The following is a 13,364-nucleotide window of genomic DNA, read 5'->3' on the forward strand; positions in this document are numbered from 1 at the left end:
ATTATTGATTCTCAGATATTTTTTCGCATTCAACAACTTGGTTTCGATGATTGATTTTTTAAAAAAAAATTTTTATCGAAGTGTTTTTTTTTTATTTATTTTTTTTTTTTTTGATTGAATAATGACAACACAAATGTCCTAGCCAAAATGTGGCCCAAAAACGAAACAACAAAAAAATTATTTCAATCAAAAAAAAAAAAAAAGTTTTCAGATACTTTTTTTCAGTCTCAAATTTAGTTTTTGCATTCAAACACATTTTTAAACATTTTAAATATATATGGACTAGAGCAACTTTTTTTGATTGAAGTGATTTTTCTCTTGAAAATGTTTTTGATTGAATAATGACAACACAAATGCCCTAGCCAAAATGTGTCCCAAACACAAAACATTACATTGATCAAAAAAGTTAAAAAAAAAAAAAAAAAAAAAAAAATCAAAGAAAAATAGTTTTCAGATACTTTTTTTGAGTCTCAAATTTATTTTTTGCATTCAAAGACATTTTTTTATTTTAAATATCTATTTGGACTAGAGCAACTTTTTTATTAATAAAGTGATTTTTCTTTTGAAAATGTTTTTTTTTTTGTTTGAAGCAGCTTATTTTTTTATTTAATAATAAGGACACAAATGTCCTAGCCAAAATGTAGCCCAAACGCAAAACATTACTTAAAAAAGTTCTTTCAAAAAAAAAAAAAAAAAAAATTCACTTCAATAAAAAAATAAATAAATAAAATAATTCAATCAAGGAAAAAGTTTTCAAATACTTTTTTTGGAGTCTCAAATTTATTTTTGCATTCAAACACTTTTTTTTTTTTTTTTTTTTATTGCAAATGTATATTTGGAATGAAGCAACTTTTATTTTTGATTGAAGCAAATTATTTTTTTTGACTGAACAGTAAAGACATAAATCTTCCTCCATACAAATCCTAATCTGTGACCTGATTTGGCAGTGTGTGAGTTAAAGTAATGACAATTTTGGACCACTGTCCCTGAAAGGGATAACAATCATTTCGCAGTAATCAAACGTCGTAATAAATGCCATATAGTAATTAAGTCAATGGTATACGTTTGGTCCTTAAAAATAACATTTGTCAAATGACGTAACATAACCATTACTGACGATTCTCCGGGCGGAAGTTGCCGTTCTCTCAACTTCCGCTTTAATCAGTGCTGCTAGCTTCCCTAACGAGCTGGCAAACTTTGGCACAATGTCGGCGACGTTGTAATATCGATCGTCGGCGACGTTTCACCATGTGGAGCGTGTTCCTATTTGGCTTTCTGGCTCATTTCTGTTTGAGCGGTGCCTTTAAATCAAGAATTGCGGCGGAAGATAACAGCGAAGCTAACACCGGAATTGGTAAATATTGCTAGCTTTCCCCCCACCCTGGTTTGCCATTCTGTCTTTAACAGGGGGAAAAATGCTGAAAAACTACAACTTCATGTTGTATTTCAAACACATGCCTTAATACAGAGTAAAAGTAATTTTGTTTATAATGTATTAGGTTTGTGCCATTTGCTAAATCGGACGAATGTATGGCATGACAGCTGTGCTTTTTGTTTTTTCTAAGCAATAAAATCGTACCAAGTTTTTTAATGACTGGCCCCGCTGTATGCCTTCCAGATGACCTTCATTCCATTTTGGCTGATTTTGAGGTTCTGTCAGTGTCAGACCTCCACTTGCACTCCGTGAGGAAGAGGGACGTGCACTCCCCGTCCCATTTAGAGCGCCTGGTCAGCTTCAGAGCCTTGCAAAGGTACTAGGGCTGCAGCTGTCGAATATTTTAGTAATCGAGTAATCGGTTAAAACTAGGGTTGTTCCGATCATGTTTTTTTGCTCCCGATCGTTTTAGTTTGAGTATCTGCCGATCCGATTGCTTTTTTTGCTCCCGATTCAATTCCAATCAATCCCGATAATTTTCCCCGATCATATACATTTTGGCAATGCATTCAGAAAAAAATGAATAAAACTCGGACGAATATATACATTCAACATACATAAGTACTGTATTTGTTTATTATGACAATAAATCCTCAAGATGGCATTTACATTATTAACATTCTTTCTGTGAGAGGGATCCACGGATAGAGAGACTTGTGACTTTGTATATTGTGACTAAATATTGACATCTAGCGTATTTGTTGAGCTTTCAGTAAATGATACTGTAGCCATGCCCAAATGTATGATGGGAAGTGGTACCATGACTGTGCGTAGTGCTACCAATTGATATACAGTGCCTTGCAAAAGTATTCGGCCCCCTTGAATCTTGCAACCTTTCGCCACATTTCAGGCTTCAAACATAAAGATATGAAATTTAATTTTTTTGTCAAGAATCAACAACAAGTGGGACACAATCGTGAAGTGGAACAACATTTATTGGATAATTTAAACTTTTTTTAACAAATAAAAAACTGAAAAGTGGGACGTACAATATTATTCGGCCCCTTTACTTTCAGTGCAGCAAACTCACTCCAGAAGTTCAGTGAGGATCTCTGAATGATCCAATGTTGTCCTAAATGACCGATGATGATAAATAGAATCCACCTGTGTGTAATCAAGTCTCCGTATAAATGCACCTGCTCCGTGATAGTCTCAGGGTTCTGTTTAACCCTTTAAGGTCTGGGCCTATTTTGTCTGATTTTGCATGCCTTTGAAGTTGCCTTTATATTTCAAAGAAAGAATTGTTTACGATGACCTGGTTTGGTCCCTTTTTTCATGTCCAAACTGTTGTTTCCTTCACTAACCAATTATAAATCATCATTTTGGGCCCAAAAAGACCAAAAATTCCAAAATCGTTTTGTCAAAATTTTTAATATTGATGTCCAATTGACAACCAAACATGCGTAACGAACCGTTTTGAAACTTTGTAATATTTATTCAACATGTTAGGATGAACATTCAACCAAAAAAATTTAGAATAAATAGTCTTATATTTGACAATTCAACATAAACAACAGGTATAGCCATAGGCGTTTTTTGCCTTTATACATGCTCTAGTCAAAACAGGTTATATACAGCAGACCAAACAGTGAAGAACAGTGAAAAAATATATACCATCTAACACAAAAAGTGTTTAGAGGCCATCTCTTTATGAGTGTAGGTATTGCGGCCCATCACCTGATGAAAACTATGTACACACAATCAAGCTTCTTGAACACACATTTATATACACAAATTGAGAATGCTGATTGTGGGGGAAAAAATATATATATAACATTGGAAAAAAAAAAGTATTTTCAAAAATATTTACAATAAACAAGTTAAATTTTTGTCAGGCTTGCCACTCTGAAAAGCAGTTTCGTCCTGGAATTAGACACAGGGCTACATCACACAGCTCACACTTCCATGGGGTGTTGGTCTTCTTTCCACCCTTCCATTTTCATTTCACTTTACTTTCATTGTCACTATAAATGTACATGAAAAAAGTCAGTATTTATGAAAATAATAAAGTATAAAATAAAAATATATACAGCAATAAATAATAATGGAAATCTATATGTATGACAATAGAAAGAATACCATAGCTGAATATGTGCTACATCCCTAATCTTCATATAGAAAGTAGAACACCACAAATTATAAATTCCTGCCTGGGATACCCACAGTGCACGTACGACTTTGATCTGATATGCACATTTTATTATTATATTCACAAACACACACTTATATTGCATCAAAATTAACTTTGTCTTGCAATATCAAAAGAAACTTCCAAAAGAAACTTTTTCAGCAGCATAAAAAAAAAAAAAAGTGAGTTGGCTTACCTCTGCTCGTCGATGGCGTCACCCACGTGTTCAAATTCACTCGAGGACTCTTCCGAAGAAGACGATGATGACGAATTTGGACCATCCTCTTCCTCAAGTTGATCAAAAAGCACAATTTCTTGCGCTAAATTTAGTTTTCCGTTCATTGTCAAAGTCACACAGAGTCGCTGCTCGAACCAAACGGCCGTCGCTCGCCACCTCGCTGCTTCAGAACACTCCTCCCCTCTCGTTCGGTAGAACCTCGCGCGGCAGTTATATTTATTAAAAAAAAAAAAACGCATTTTGTGCTTCCACTGTGACTTCGAAAGGGTTCGTTTGATTTGTGTTTTTTTCATGGAGCTTCCGTTTTGAAAAAGGACAAGAAATGATGGAAATATAGACATAAACAAATGATCCATGCAGCGTTTTAATGTTTTTTTGAGAGGACAATAAAACTATAAAACTTAAATGACAATATCTCACGTTCTAGTTGGTCGATTGACTTCAAATAATAACGAGAGTAAACCGCAACTTCCGCACTTTAAAACGAGACCAACCAAAGGCATAAGGGTGACGTAATTAAAACGTGAGGGCGCTTCAAAGACGACGTGCGCTGAGGACGCGCCGGCGCGTCCTTCGACTCTCAAGGGTTAAAGTGCAGAGAGCATTATGAAAACCAAGGAACACACCAGGCAGGTCCCAGATACTGTTGTGGAGAAGTTTAAAGCCGGATTTGGATACAGAAAGATTTCCCAAGCTTTAAACATCTCAAGGAGCACTGTGCAAGCCATCATATTGAAATGGAAGGAGCATCAGACCACTGCAAATCTACCAAGACCCGGCTGTCCTTCCAAACTTTCTTCTCAAATAAGGAGAAAACTGATCAGGGATGCAGCCAAGAGGCCCATGGTCACTCTGGATGAACTGCAGAGCTCTACAGCTGAGGTGGGAGAGTCTGTCCATAGGACAACAATCAGTCGCACACTGCACAAATCTGGCCTTTATGGAAGAGTGGCAAGAAGAAAGCCATTTCTCAAAGATATCCATAAAAAGTCTCGTTTAAAGTTTGCCACAAGCCACCTGGGAGACACACCAAACGTGGAAGAAGGTGCTCTGGTCAGATGAAACCAACATTGAACTTTTTGGCCACAATGCAAAACGATATGTTTGGCGTAAAAGCAACACAGCTCATCACCCTGAACACACCATCCCCACTTTCAAACATGGTGGTGGCAGCATCATGGTTTGGGCCTGCTTTTCTTCAGCAGGGACAGGGAAGATGGTTAAAATTGACGGGAAGATGGATGCAGCCAAATACAGGAATATTCCTGAAGAAAACCTGTTGGTATCTGCACAAGACCTGAGACTGGGACGGAGATTTATCTTCCAACAGGACAATGATCCAAAACATAAAGCCAAATCTACAATGAAATGGTTCAAAAATAAACGTATCCAGGTGTTAGAATGGCCAAGTCAAAGTCCAGACCTGAATCCAATCGAGAATCTGTGGAAAGAGCTGAAGACTGCTGTTCACAAACACTCTCCATCCAACCTCACTGAGCTCGAGCTGTTTTGCGAGGAAGAATGGGCAAGAATGTCAGTCTCTCGATGTGCAAAACTGATAGAAACATACCCCAAGCGACTTGCAGCTGTAATTGGAGCAAAAGGTGGCGCTACAAAGTATTAACGCAAGGGGGCCGAATAATATTGCACGCCCCACTTTTCAGTTTTTTATTTGTTAAAAAAGTTTAAATTATCCAATAAATGTTGTTCCACTTCACGATTGTGTCCCACTTGTTGTTGATTCTTGACAACAAAATTAAATTTCATATGTTTATGTTTGAAGCCTGAAATGTGGCGAAAGGTTGCAAGATTCAAGGGGGCCGAATACTTTTGCAAGGCACTGTATCTTCTCTGCGTTGGGGAATAACATAAGGTGTTAAGAAAAAGATCAATCGCTACCTTGCTTCCCCACATTGCTTCCCATTATATTTCTAATCGTAGGGAGAGGGATTGTAAGGCTTTAGCCAATTAAAAAAAGGCTCCAAAGGCTGCCAAAATTCACTCTATTCAATTTACGCTGTGTTTTATCTCTCTATATAGGTAAAACGGCGTCATTACAGATTGAGCGCGACAATGCGTGAGTGGGTCGTGCAGCGCATGCATTAACTGCGTTAAATATTTTAACGTGACACTTTTTTTTTTTTAATTAATTGCCGTCGTTATCGGGATAAATTTGATAACCCTACCTTAAGCCTAAACTTAAGACTCTGGATGAGTGTAACATATTATGTCTGTAACGTTAAATACAATTAGAAAACAATTAAAATATATATACATATTCAAAAAAGGCATGTCCGATATTTTTTTGCCGATTCCGATACTTTGAAAATGACGTGATCGGACCGATCGGGACATCTCTAGTTAAAACTTTTTTTTTTTTTTTTGGTAAAGTGCAATTATAAATATAGATGAGAAAACAAAGACATTTCATCTAATATTGAACCATTTTCATTCAATCGATGTCTTTATTTTCGATGTACATTGTTGAAAACAGCCAACAATTGCATCTCAAATGTGACTAAAAAATAATAGTAAAATAAAAATTCACTGCTTTCACTCAAAAACTTTTAGATCTTATAAAAAATTTCTTAACTAAAAATGTCATTACGCTTGACAACACACTTCACTTAAAAGTTAGGTGTTTTTCCCACGTGTTTCAATTTAATTTCCACTTGTGTCAAGATATAAGTTCTAGTTAAGTTTTAAGTTAGTCTAAACTGTAAGTCCTGATAGGATTTTGAGTTTTTGCAGTGTTCAAAATAAATGCTTTGCTGTATTGGAGCACATTAGGCACCAGTGCTACTTGGTATTTTTTCCAGCAATGACTACTGAGCTAAAATTTACAGTTAGCATTATTAAGTTTTTATTTTACACCCAATCACTCTACATCGCTGTTTTCACAGATTAAATAAAGCCTGTATGTAAGAATTAGCCATGCATCGACAGTGGTCATAATGAATAGAAACCTAGCCCTCCGCAGGGATAACGTTACGTGAGCAAATGACAGTAACGTTAATGTTATTTATGAGTGCTGAGAAGTGTACTGCTTTAAGATGGCGGCTGTTTTATTAACGCCGCCGAGTCAGTTATTTCGCATCTAATTCTACGTACATGTGATATCTATGACGCGCATCAGACACTACATGCTACCACCGTAGCAACATGCGGGCATAGTTTTTAGCAACGTCGGCGCAGTTTGTACCGGCTGTCGGCTGCAGTAAGGTATTTTTTTTTATTGCTTCTTCCTCTACTTACGTGACGTCAGCACGTTGTCCCGCATGTAGTCCGGGCAAAACGTGATGCTTAGAGCTGCTCAAGGTGGATAAAATTACTCGGATCAGTTTTTAAACTCGAGTTGCTCGAGTATTCATATCAGCTCTAGTTAAGACACATATTCCCACAAAAAACGGCTAAAAATACCTATACCTATAACAAAATTACGAATGCATTCAAAAAAACATTAGCGCAAACAAAAACTTGTCTTATGTTGGTCTTAACATGGAGCAGTTGGATTCAGCCATGTGAAATGAGGCAGACTAGAAGACAGTGTATCCACCCAAATCAATGAAATTCAATGCAAACACTTTCAAAATAAACCATTACAACGCCACTTTAATTAAACGAATACATGAAGCAGCAAAATTTAATTTGAATTTTTTTTTTTTTAATCGAATACTCGAGTTAATCAATTAATCGTTGCAGCACTATAATATTTGAGAACAAATTATTATTATTATTATTCTTAAGTATCCAGGAATGCAAAAAATAAACAATCGCTTAAGACCACTGAACATTGTCTGTCTCAATAAATACATGAAATATAACTGAAAAAAACTGAGCGGATAACAAAAATAGATGAAAATGGAGCATTCCTTTAGGCAAAACACTACTGCTTTTGTCCACAAGTAAAGCCAAACTCTACAAAAAAAAAAAGCCCCTTTGAGCTGCTTTAAGACCACATAAATAAAATAAAAATCAAAACTGGGGAAAAGTGGGTAAACCTGAGTTCACTACATTTCTTACAGTTTAATTAATGTTAACTAGGGCTGCAGCTATCGAATATTTTAGTAATCGAGTAATCGACTGAAAATTCTATCGATTAATCGAGTAATCGGATAAAACAAATATATTTTTAGGTGAAGAGCAATTATAAATATACATGAGAAAACAAGACATTTCATTTAATCTTGAACCATTTTCAGTCAATCAATGTCTTTATTTTTGATGTATATTGTTGAAAACAGCCAACAATTGCATCTCAGATGTAACTAGAATTAAAAAAAAAAAAAAAAAAAAAGACTAATTCACTGATCTTACCTAAAAATGCCGTTACGCTTGATAACACACATCACTTAAAAGTTTTTCCCACGTGTTTCAATTGAATTTCTCTTGGTGTCAAGCCATTTTTAAGTTCTAGTTAAGTTTTAAGTTAGTCTAAACTGTAAGTCCTGATAGGATTAAGAGTTTTTGCAGTGTTCAAAATAAATGTATGATACAAGCTGTATTGGAGCACATTAGGGACCAGTGCTACTTGGGTGTTTTATCCAGCAATGACTACTGAGCTAAAATTGATAGTTAGCAGTTTTTATTTGACACCCTCATCACTCCACAACGCTATGTAATGTTAAAGCCTGTATGTAAGACACGTTAGCCACGCATCAAAAGTGGTCATAATTAATAGAAACCTAGCCCTCCGCAGGGCTAATGTTACGTGAGCTAGTAGCGACAGTAACTTTAATCTTATTTACTAGCACTTAGCACTCTTTATTAGCGCTTAGTGCTCTACTGCTTTAAGATGGCGGCTGTTTACTAACGCTGCCCAGACGCGGCCGAGTCTGTCATTTTGCATCTAGTTCAACATACATGTGATCTCTATGAGACGCATCAGACGCTACCTGTACCAACATAGCATCGTGCGGGCTAGTATTTAGCAACGTCGGCGTCGTTTGTGGCGGCTGTCGGCTGCAGTAAGTTTTTTTTTTTCCTTCTTCCTCTCCGCACGTGACAGCGCATTGTCCCGCATTAAAAGTAGTCCGAGCAAAACGTGATGCTTAGAGGTGTCAAAATAAACGATTACTCGAGGTGAATAAAATTACTCGGATCAGTTTTTAAACTCGAGTTACTCGAGTTGCTCGAGTACTCGTTTCAGCTCTAATGTTTACAGTAGAAAACAAATACAGAAGGTTATTTCTTTCAAAGCAACTTCCTCCTCGAGTTCGAGAAATTCACACAGATTAATGTTATGCTAACTCTGATGCAGGTCGGTTTTTCAGTAGCAAAATTAGTGGTTTTTCCCGCACCACCACAACATTGACATCCTTTTACATTACTTACATATTTTGACTGGGAGGACTGGAAGCGTTCATTCGTGTCTATAGCTAGAATTTTTCAATATGTTGTCCTTTGCGTCCTCTTTAGACCTTTCAATCTTTACTTGACCACCAAGACTGATCTTTTCACCGACAACTTCCGAGCTGTGTTTGTGGATCGACTCGGAAAAGAAGTAAAATACGACGTTCAGCGTCAGAACTACTTCACGGGGCACGTGGTTGGTGAGTCGATGTGAAATATATTAAGTAGTTACTATTGACCAGATGACTGAGTCGAAAGAAGTATCGCCTTGAATTCGAGCCCATGAATACTTATGTTTTTGCTTGTTTTTAAGAGGAAAATTATCATCAGACCTAAGCTTTTTGTGTTTTCAGGTGAAGAGAATTCTCGTGTGCAAGCACACATTGATGGTGATGAGTTCTCAGCTCATATTCTAACTGACGAAGCAGAGTACAATGTAGAGGTAAGGAGACAAGTCATCTTTCATGAACTATAGAATTAAATGTGCTTTCACACATTGTTGGAATCTCAATTTGCTTTTTTTCCCCCATTATATCACCTTAAGTTGAAAACTGTCATGTAATCACAAACCCTTAAGTTGAAAACTTTCCTTTGACTGGGAAATTCTGGCAGTGCGTCATTCGCATACAGTTAAATACCCTACTGTAAATTAAAAGACACTGTTATGTTGGTAGGGGTGGAACAAAAAAGGACTTGAACTGGAATAATCACTTTTCCTTTAAAAAGCTTCCAACCCGATTCAGAATACAACCTACACCACAGAACAACATACACCATAGAATGGAACAGAACAGAATGTTACAGAACGGAATTTACACCATAGAACAGAACCGAATGTACACCATAGAACGGAGCAGGACGTAACAGAACAGAGCGTACACCACGGACCAGGACATACACCACAGAATGTTACGGAACAGAACGTAGACCACAAAACAGGACAGAACATACACCACAGAAACTAGAACACAGAACAGAATAATGTACACCACAGAACACAACAATGTGCACCACAGAACGTAACGTAAAGCACACCACTGAACGTAACGTACACCACACCACTGAACGTAACGTACACCACACCACTGAACAGAACGTTCACCACACCGCTGAACAGAACGTTTACCTTAAAAGACTCCACAGAACGTACAGAACAGAATAGGACGTACACCACAGAACATGCACAACAGACCAGAACGTACACCAAAGAACAAAGCAGAACGTACTCCACAAAACAGAACGGAACACCACTGACATAACATAGACTAAAGAACAGAAATTAAACCACAGAACAGGACAGAAGGTAGACCACAGGACAGAACGTAGACAGCAGGACAGGACGAAACGTAGACCGGAGGACGAAACGTAGACGTACGTTCACCATCCGTGGGACCATTAAACCACAGGACAGAAGGTAGACCACAGGACAGAAGGTAGACCACAGGACAGAACATAGACGGCAGGACGGAACGTAGACGACAGGACAGGACAACGTACACCACATAACTTACCGTACACCAACCGTGGAGCCATTAAACCACAGAACAGGACAGAAGGTAGGTGACAGGACGGAAGGTAGAGGACAGGACTGAAGGTAGAGGACAGGACGGAATGGAGACGACAGGACGGAATGCAGACGGCAGGACAGGACAGAACATAGACGGCAGGACAGGACAGAACGTAGACGGCAGAACGGAACGTAGACCACAGAACAGGACAACGTACACCACATAACGTACCGTACACCAACTGTGGAAGCATTAAACCACAGAACAGGACAGAATGTAGACCACAGGACGGAATGTAGACCACAGGATGGAAGGTAGACCACAGGACAGAACGTAGGCGGCAGGATAGGACAGAACGTAAACCGCAGGACGGAACGTAGACCACAGAACAGACAGACTTATACTACACCACATAACATACCGTACACCAACAGTAGAACGGAACGCTCACCGCAACACAGAACGGAACGCACACCACAGAACATAAACCACAGAATGCGCACAACAAAACAAAACAGAATGAATGTACACCACAAAACAGAATGTACACAGAACAGAACCAAACATAAACCGCAGAACGTACACCACAGAATGCGCACAACAGAACAGAAGGTACACCACAGTACGTGCACAGAACAGAACACCACAGAACAGAACCAAACGTACACCACAGAACATACGTAACATGGTTATATCAGTTAGCGCTGCACTCTGGCAACTTTATAGTCCAAAGTCTGTAAGAAAGTTGGATTTTATATGAATAATTGAACGTTGCTGCCATTAGAAAAGACCGTAAAACCGCGCTTAAGTAAACCAGCAGCACGACACATCTCCATACTCACGCATAAATAAGGAGGCTGGGACACAAAGACTAATTTACAACTTTTTCTAGCCAAAACTCACTCAACTTGACAATATGTTTTGAAGAATGAGGCCTATCGGGACACGATGAAAACATTACAACAGCCGTTGCACAATATCGGCTACGTTAACATGCAGACAGTATTCTAGTGTAAGGCTGGGCGATATGGCCTTAAGTACGTATCACGTTAAATTGAGCAGATTTACCTCCACTTCAAATAGACAACTTATTGTGAATGGCTGCTGTGACATAATTACTCAACGCAAGTGTTTACTCCAATGTGTCAGTTTTTTTTTTCTAGAGCATTTTTAATACATGCACTCACACATGCACCCCCCACACAGACACAACCACGTTAACGTTATATTGCTCTTATGCCAATGAAACATTTAAGATTTTATGATGGCAGTAATGACACAGAATAAAGCAAGCACATACAGAAAAACAGCTCTGGTCATTAAACGGTCATATTATAGGCTTCATTGTTGGATAATACTTTATGCTGAATGTTTTACCATGGTAAAAGTTATCAGAGAAATCACACACACACACACACACACACACACGTGCCCGATCCTCTCATTAAGTTCATCCGTTTCGACAAGGTTAAAGCCACTATCCGACTCCCATCACGTTCATTTGTAGCGTTAGCTGCTAGCATTAACCTGTGGCCATTAGAAAGCACTGAAAATCAAATTGAGTTTTGAGCTGCATAGTATTTGTCATTAACACTCATTCAAGTACAATTTTTGAATGTCTCTCATTCAGATATTATAAACATTCATAAGTCAACTTTTTGTCAATTTTGCCAGCCGTTATGGAGGTTCACAGACAGTGTTAGCGACGGCAGGTTGCTGGTGTATCGTTCGGAAGACATCAGGAATCTGAGCCGCATCGCTTCTCCAAAAGTATGTGGTGACATGCACGCCAAGGACTTGCTGCCTGAGTCCATTGAGACAGTTTGGGAGGAGCCCAACGTGACGGACAAGATGAACGGTGTGTCTGCTTTTACTTGTCTCTTGTATTTGAGTCTTGAAACATCTAAAGAAATCATTAACTTCTTTTCAATTTGAAATATGATAGTGTAATGGATTAAAATTTTGTTTGCTGTGTCTTGATCTCTCTGGGAAAGTTACAAGTCAAGTCGTGGAATGTGACATCATTGTTTGCTTTAAGGGTGTATGCTTGTGTATTTATTCTCTTGTCAGTGAAGCCCTTACTGATGTTGGCTCAATTTTGAGATTTTATGAACTCCTAAACTGCCATTGACTGCATTTGACGTCCATTCCATTTGAAGTGGAAGGGCTGGCAGGGAATAAACATACGTGCATTCGCGCCCACCCTCCCAATTCAAATTTTACGTGTGACAAACACATTTGACTTGACAGCAGAAGGAGGATTGGACGCTACTATTATCTATTATCGTCAATCGCACTGAGAGCGGCAATAAAAAATAACATGTATTTTTTTGTCATTCATGGAGTACTGAATTTGGGTCTTCAGTTGAAAATTTTAGTATCGTGCACACTAAATTAGCGCTGCAACGATTAGTCGATTAACTCGATTAGTTTGAGTCAAAAAAAGATTTGAATTAAATTTTGCTGCTTCAAGTTATCGTTTAATCAAAGTGGCGTTGTAATGGTTTGTTTTAAAAGTGTTAGCATTTAGTTTTATTGATTTGGGTGAATACACTGCCCTCTCATCGCAACAGTGAATATGACATAACTCCTTTCACATGGCTGAATCCAGCTGCTCCCTGTTAAGACCCACATAAGTTTTTGTTTGAGCTAATGTTTTTTAACGCATTCATAATTTAGTTGATAAGTATATTTAGCCGTTTT

At 38.0% G+C, this 13,364-nt stretch overlaps 1 protein-coding gene across 2 annotated transcripts in view; it reads left to right on the forward strand.

Moving 5' to 3' along the window:
• The first annotated feature begins 978 nt into the window (after nt 1-978).
• The window catches only part of adam17a (ADAM metallopeptidase domain 17a), a 49,708-nt gene continuing 37,322 nt past the window's right edge, over nt 979-13,364 (forward strand). The window contains exons 1-5 of one of the 2 annotated variants that reach the window (XM_057859852.1): nt 979-1,354; nt 1,619-1,751; nt 9,220-9,353; nt 9,507-9,595; nt 12,336-12,519. In XM_057859852.1, coding sequence (XP_057715835.1) covers nt 1,249-1,354; nt 1,619-1,751; nt 9,220-9,353; nt 9,507-9,595; nt 12,336-12,519 — 646 coding nt within the window. In that variant the 5' untranslated portion in view covers nt 979-1,248. The remainder of the gene's footprint in view (nt 1,355-1,618; nt 1,752-9,219; nt 9,354-9,506; nt 9,596-12,335; nt 12,520-13,364) is intronic. The other variant, XM_057859853.1, reaches the window with a different exon arrangement.

Source organism: Corythoichthys intestinalis, chromosome 15 (genome assembly GCF_030265065.1).
Source record: "Corythoichthys intestinalis isolate RoL2023-P3 chromosome 15, ASM3026506v1, whole genome shotgun sequence".
NCBI classification, from domain to species: domain Eukaryota; kingdom Metazoa; phylum Chordata; class Actinopteri; order Syngnathiformes; family Syngnathidae; genus Corythoichthys; species Corythoichthys intestinalis.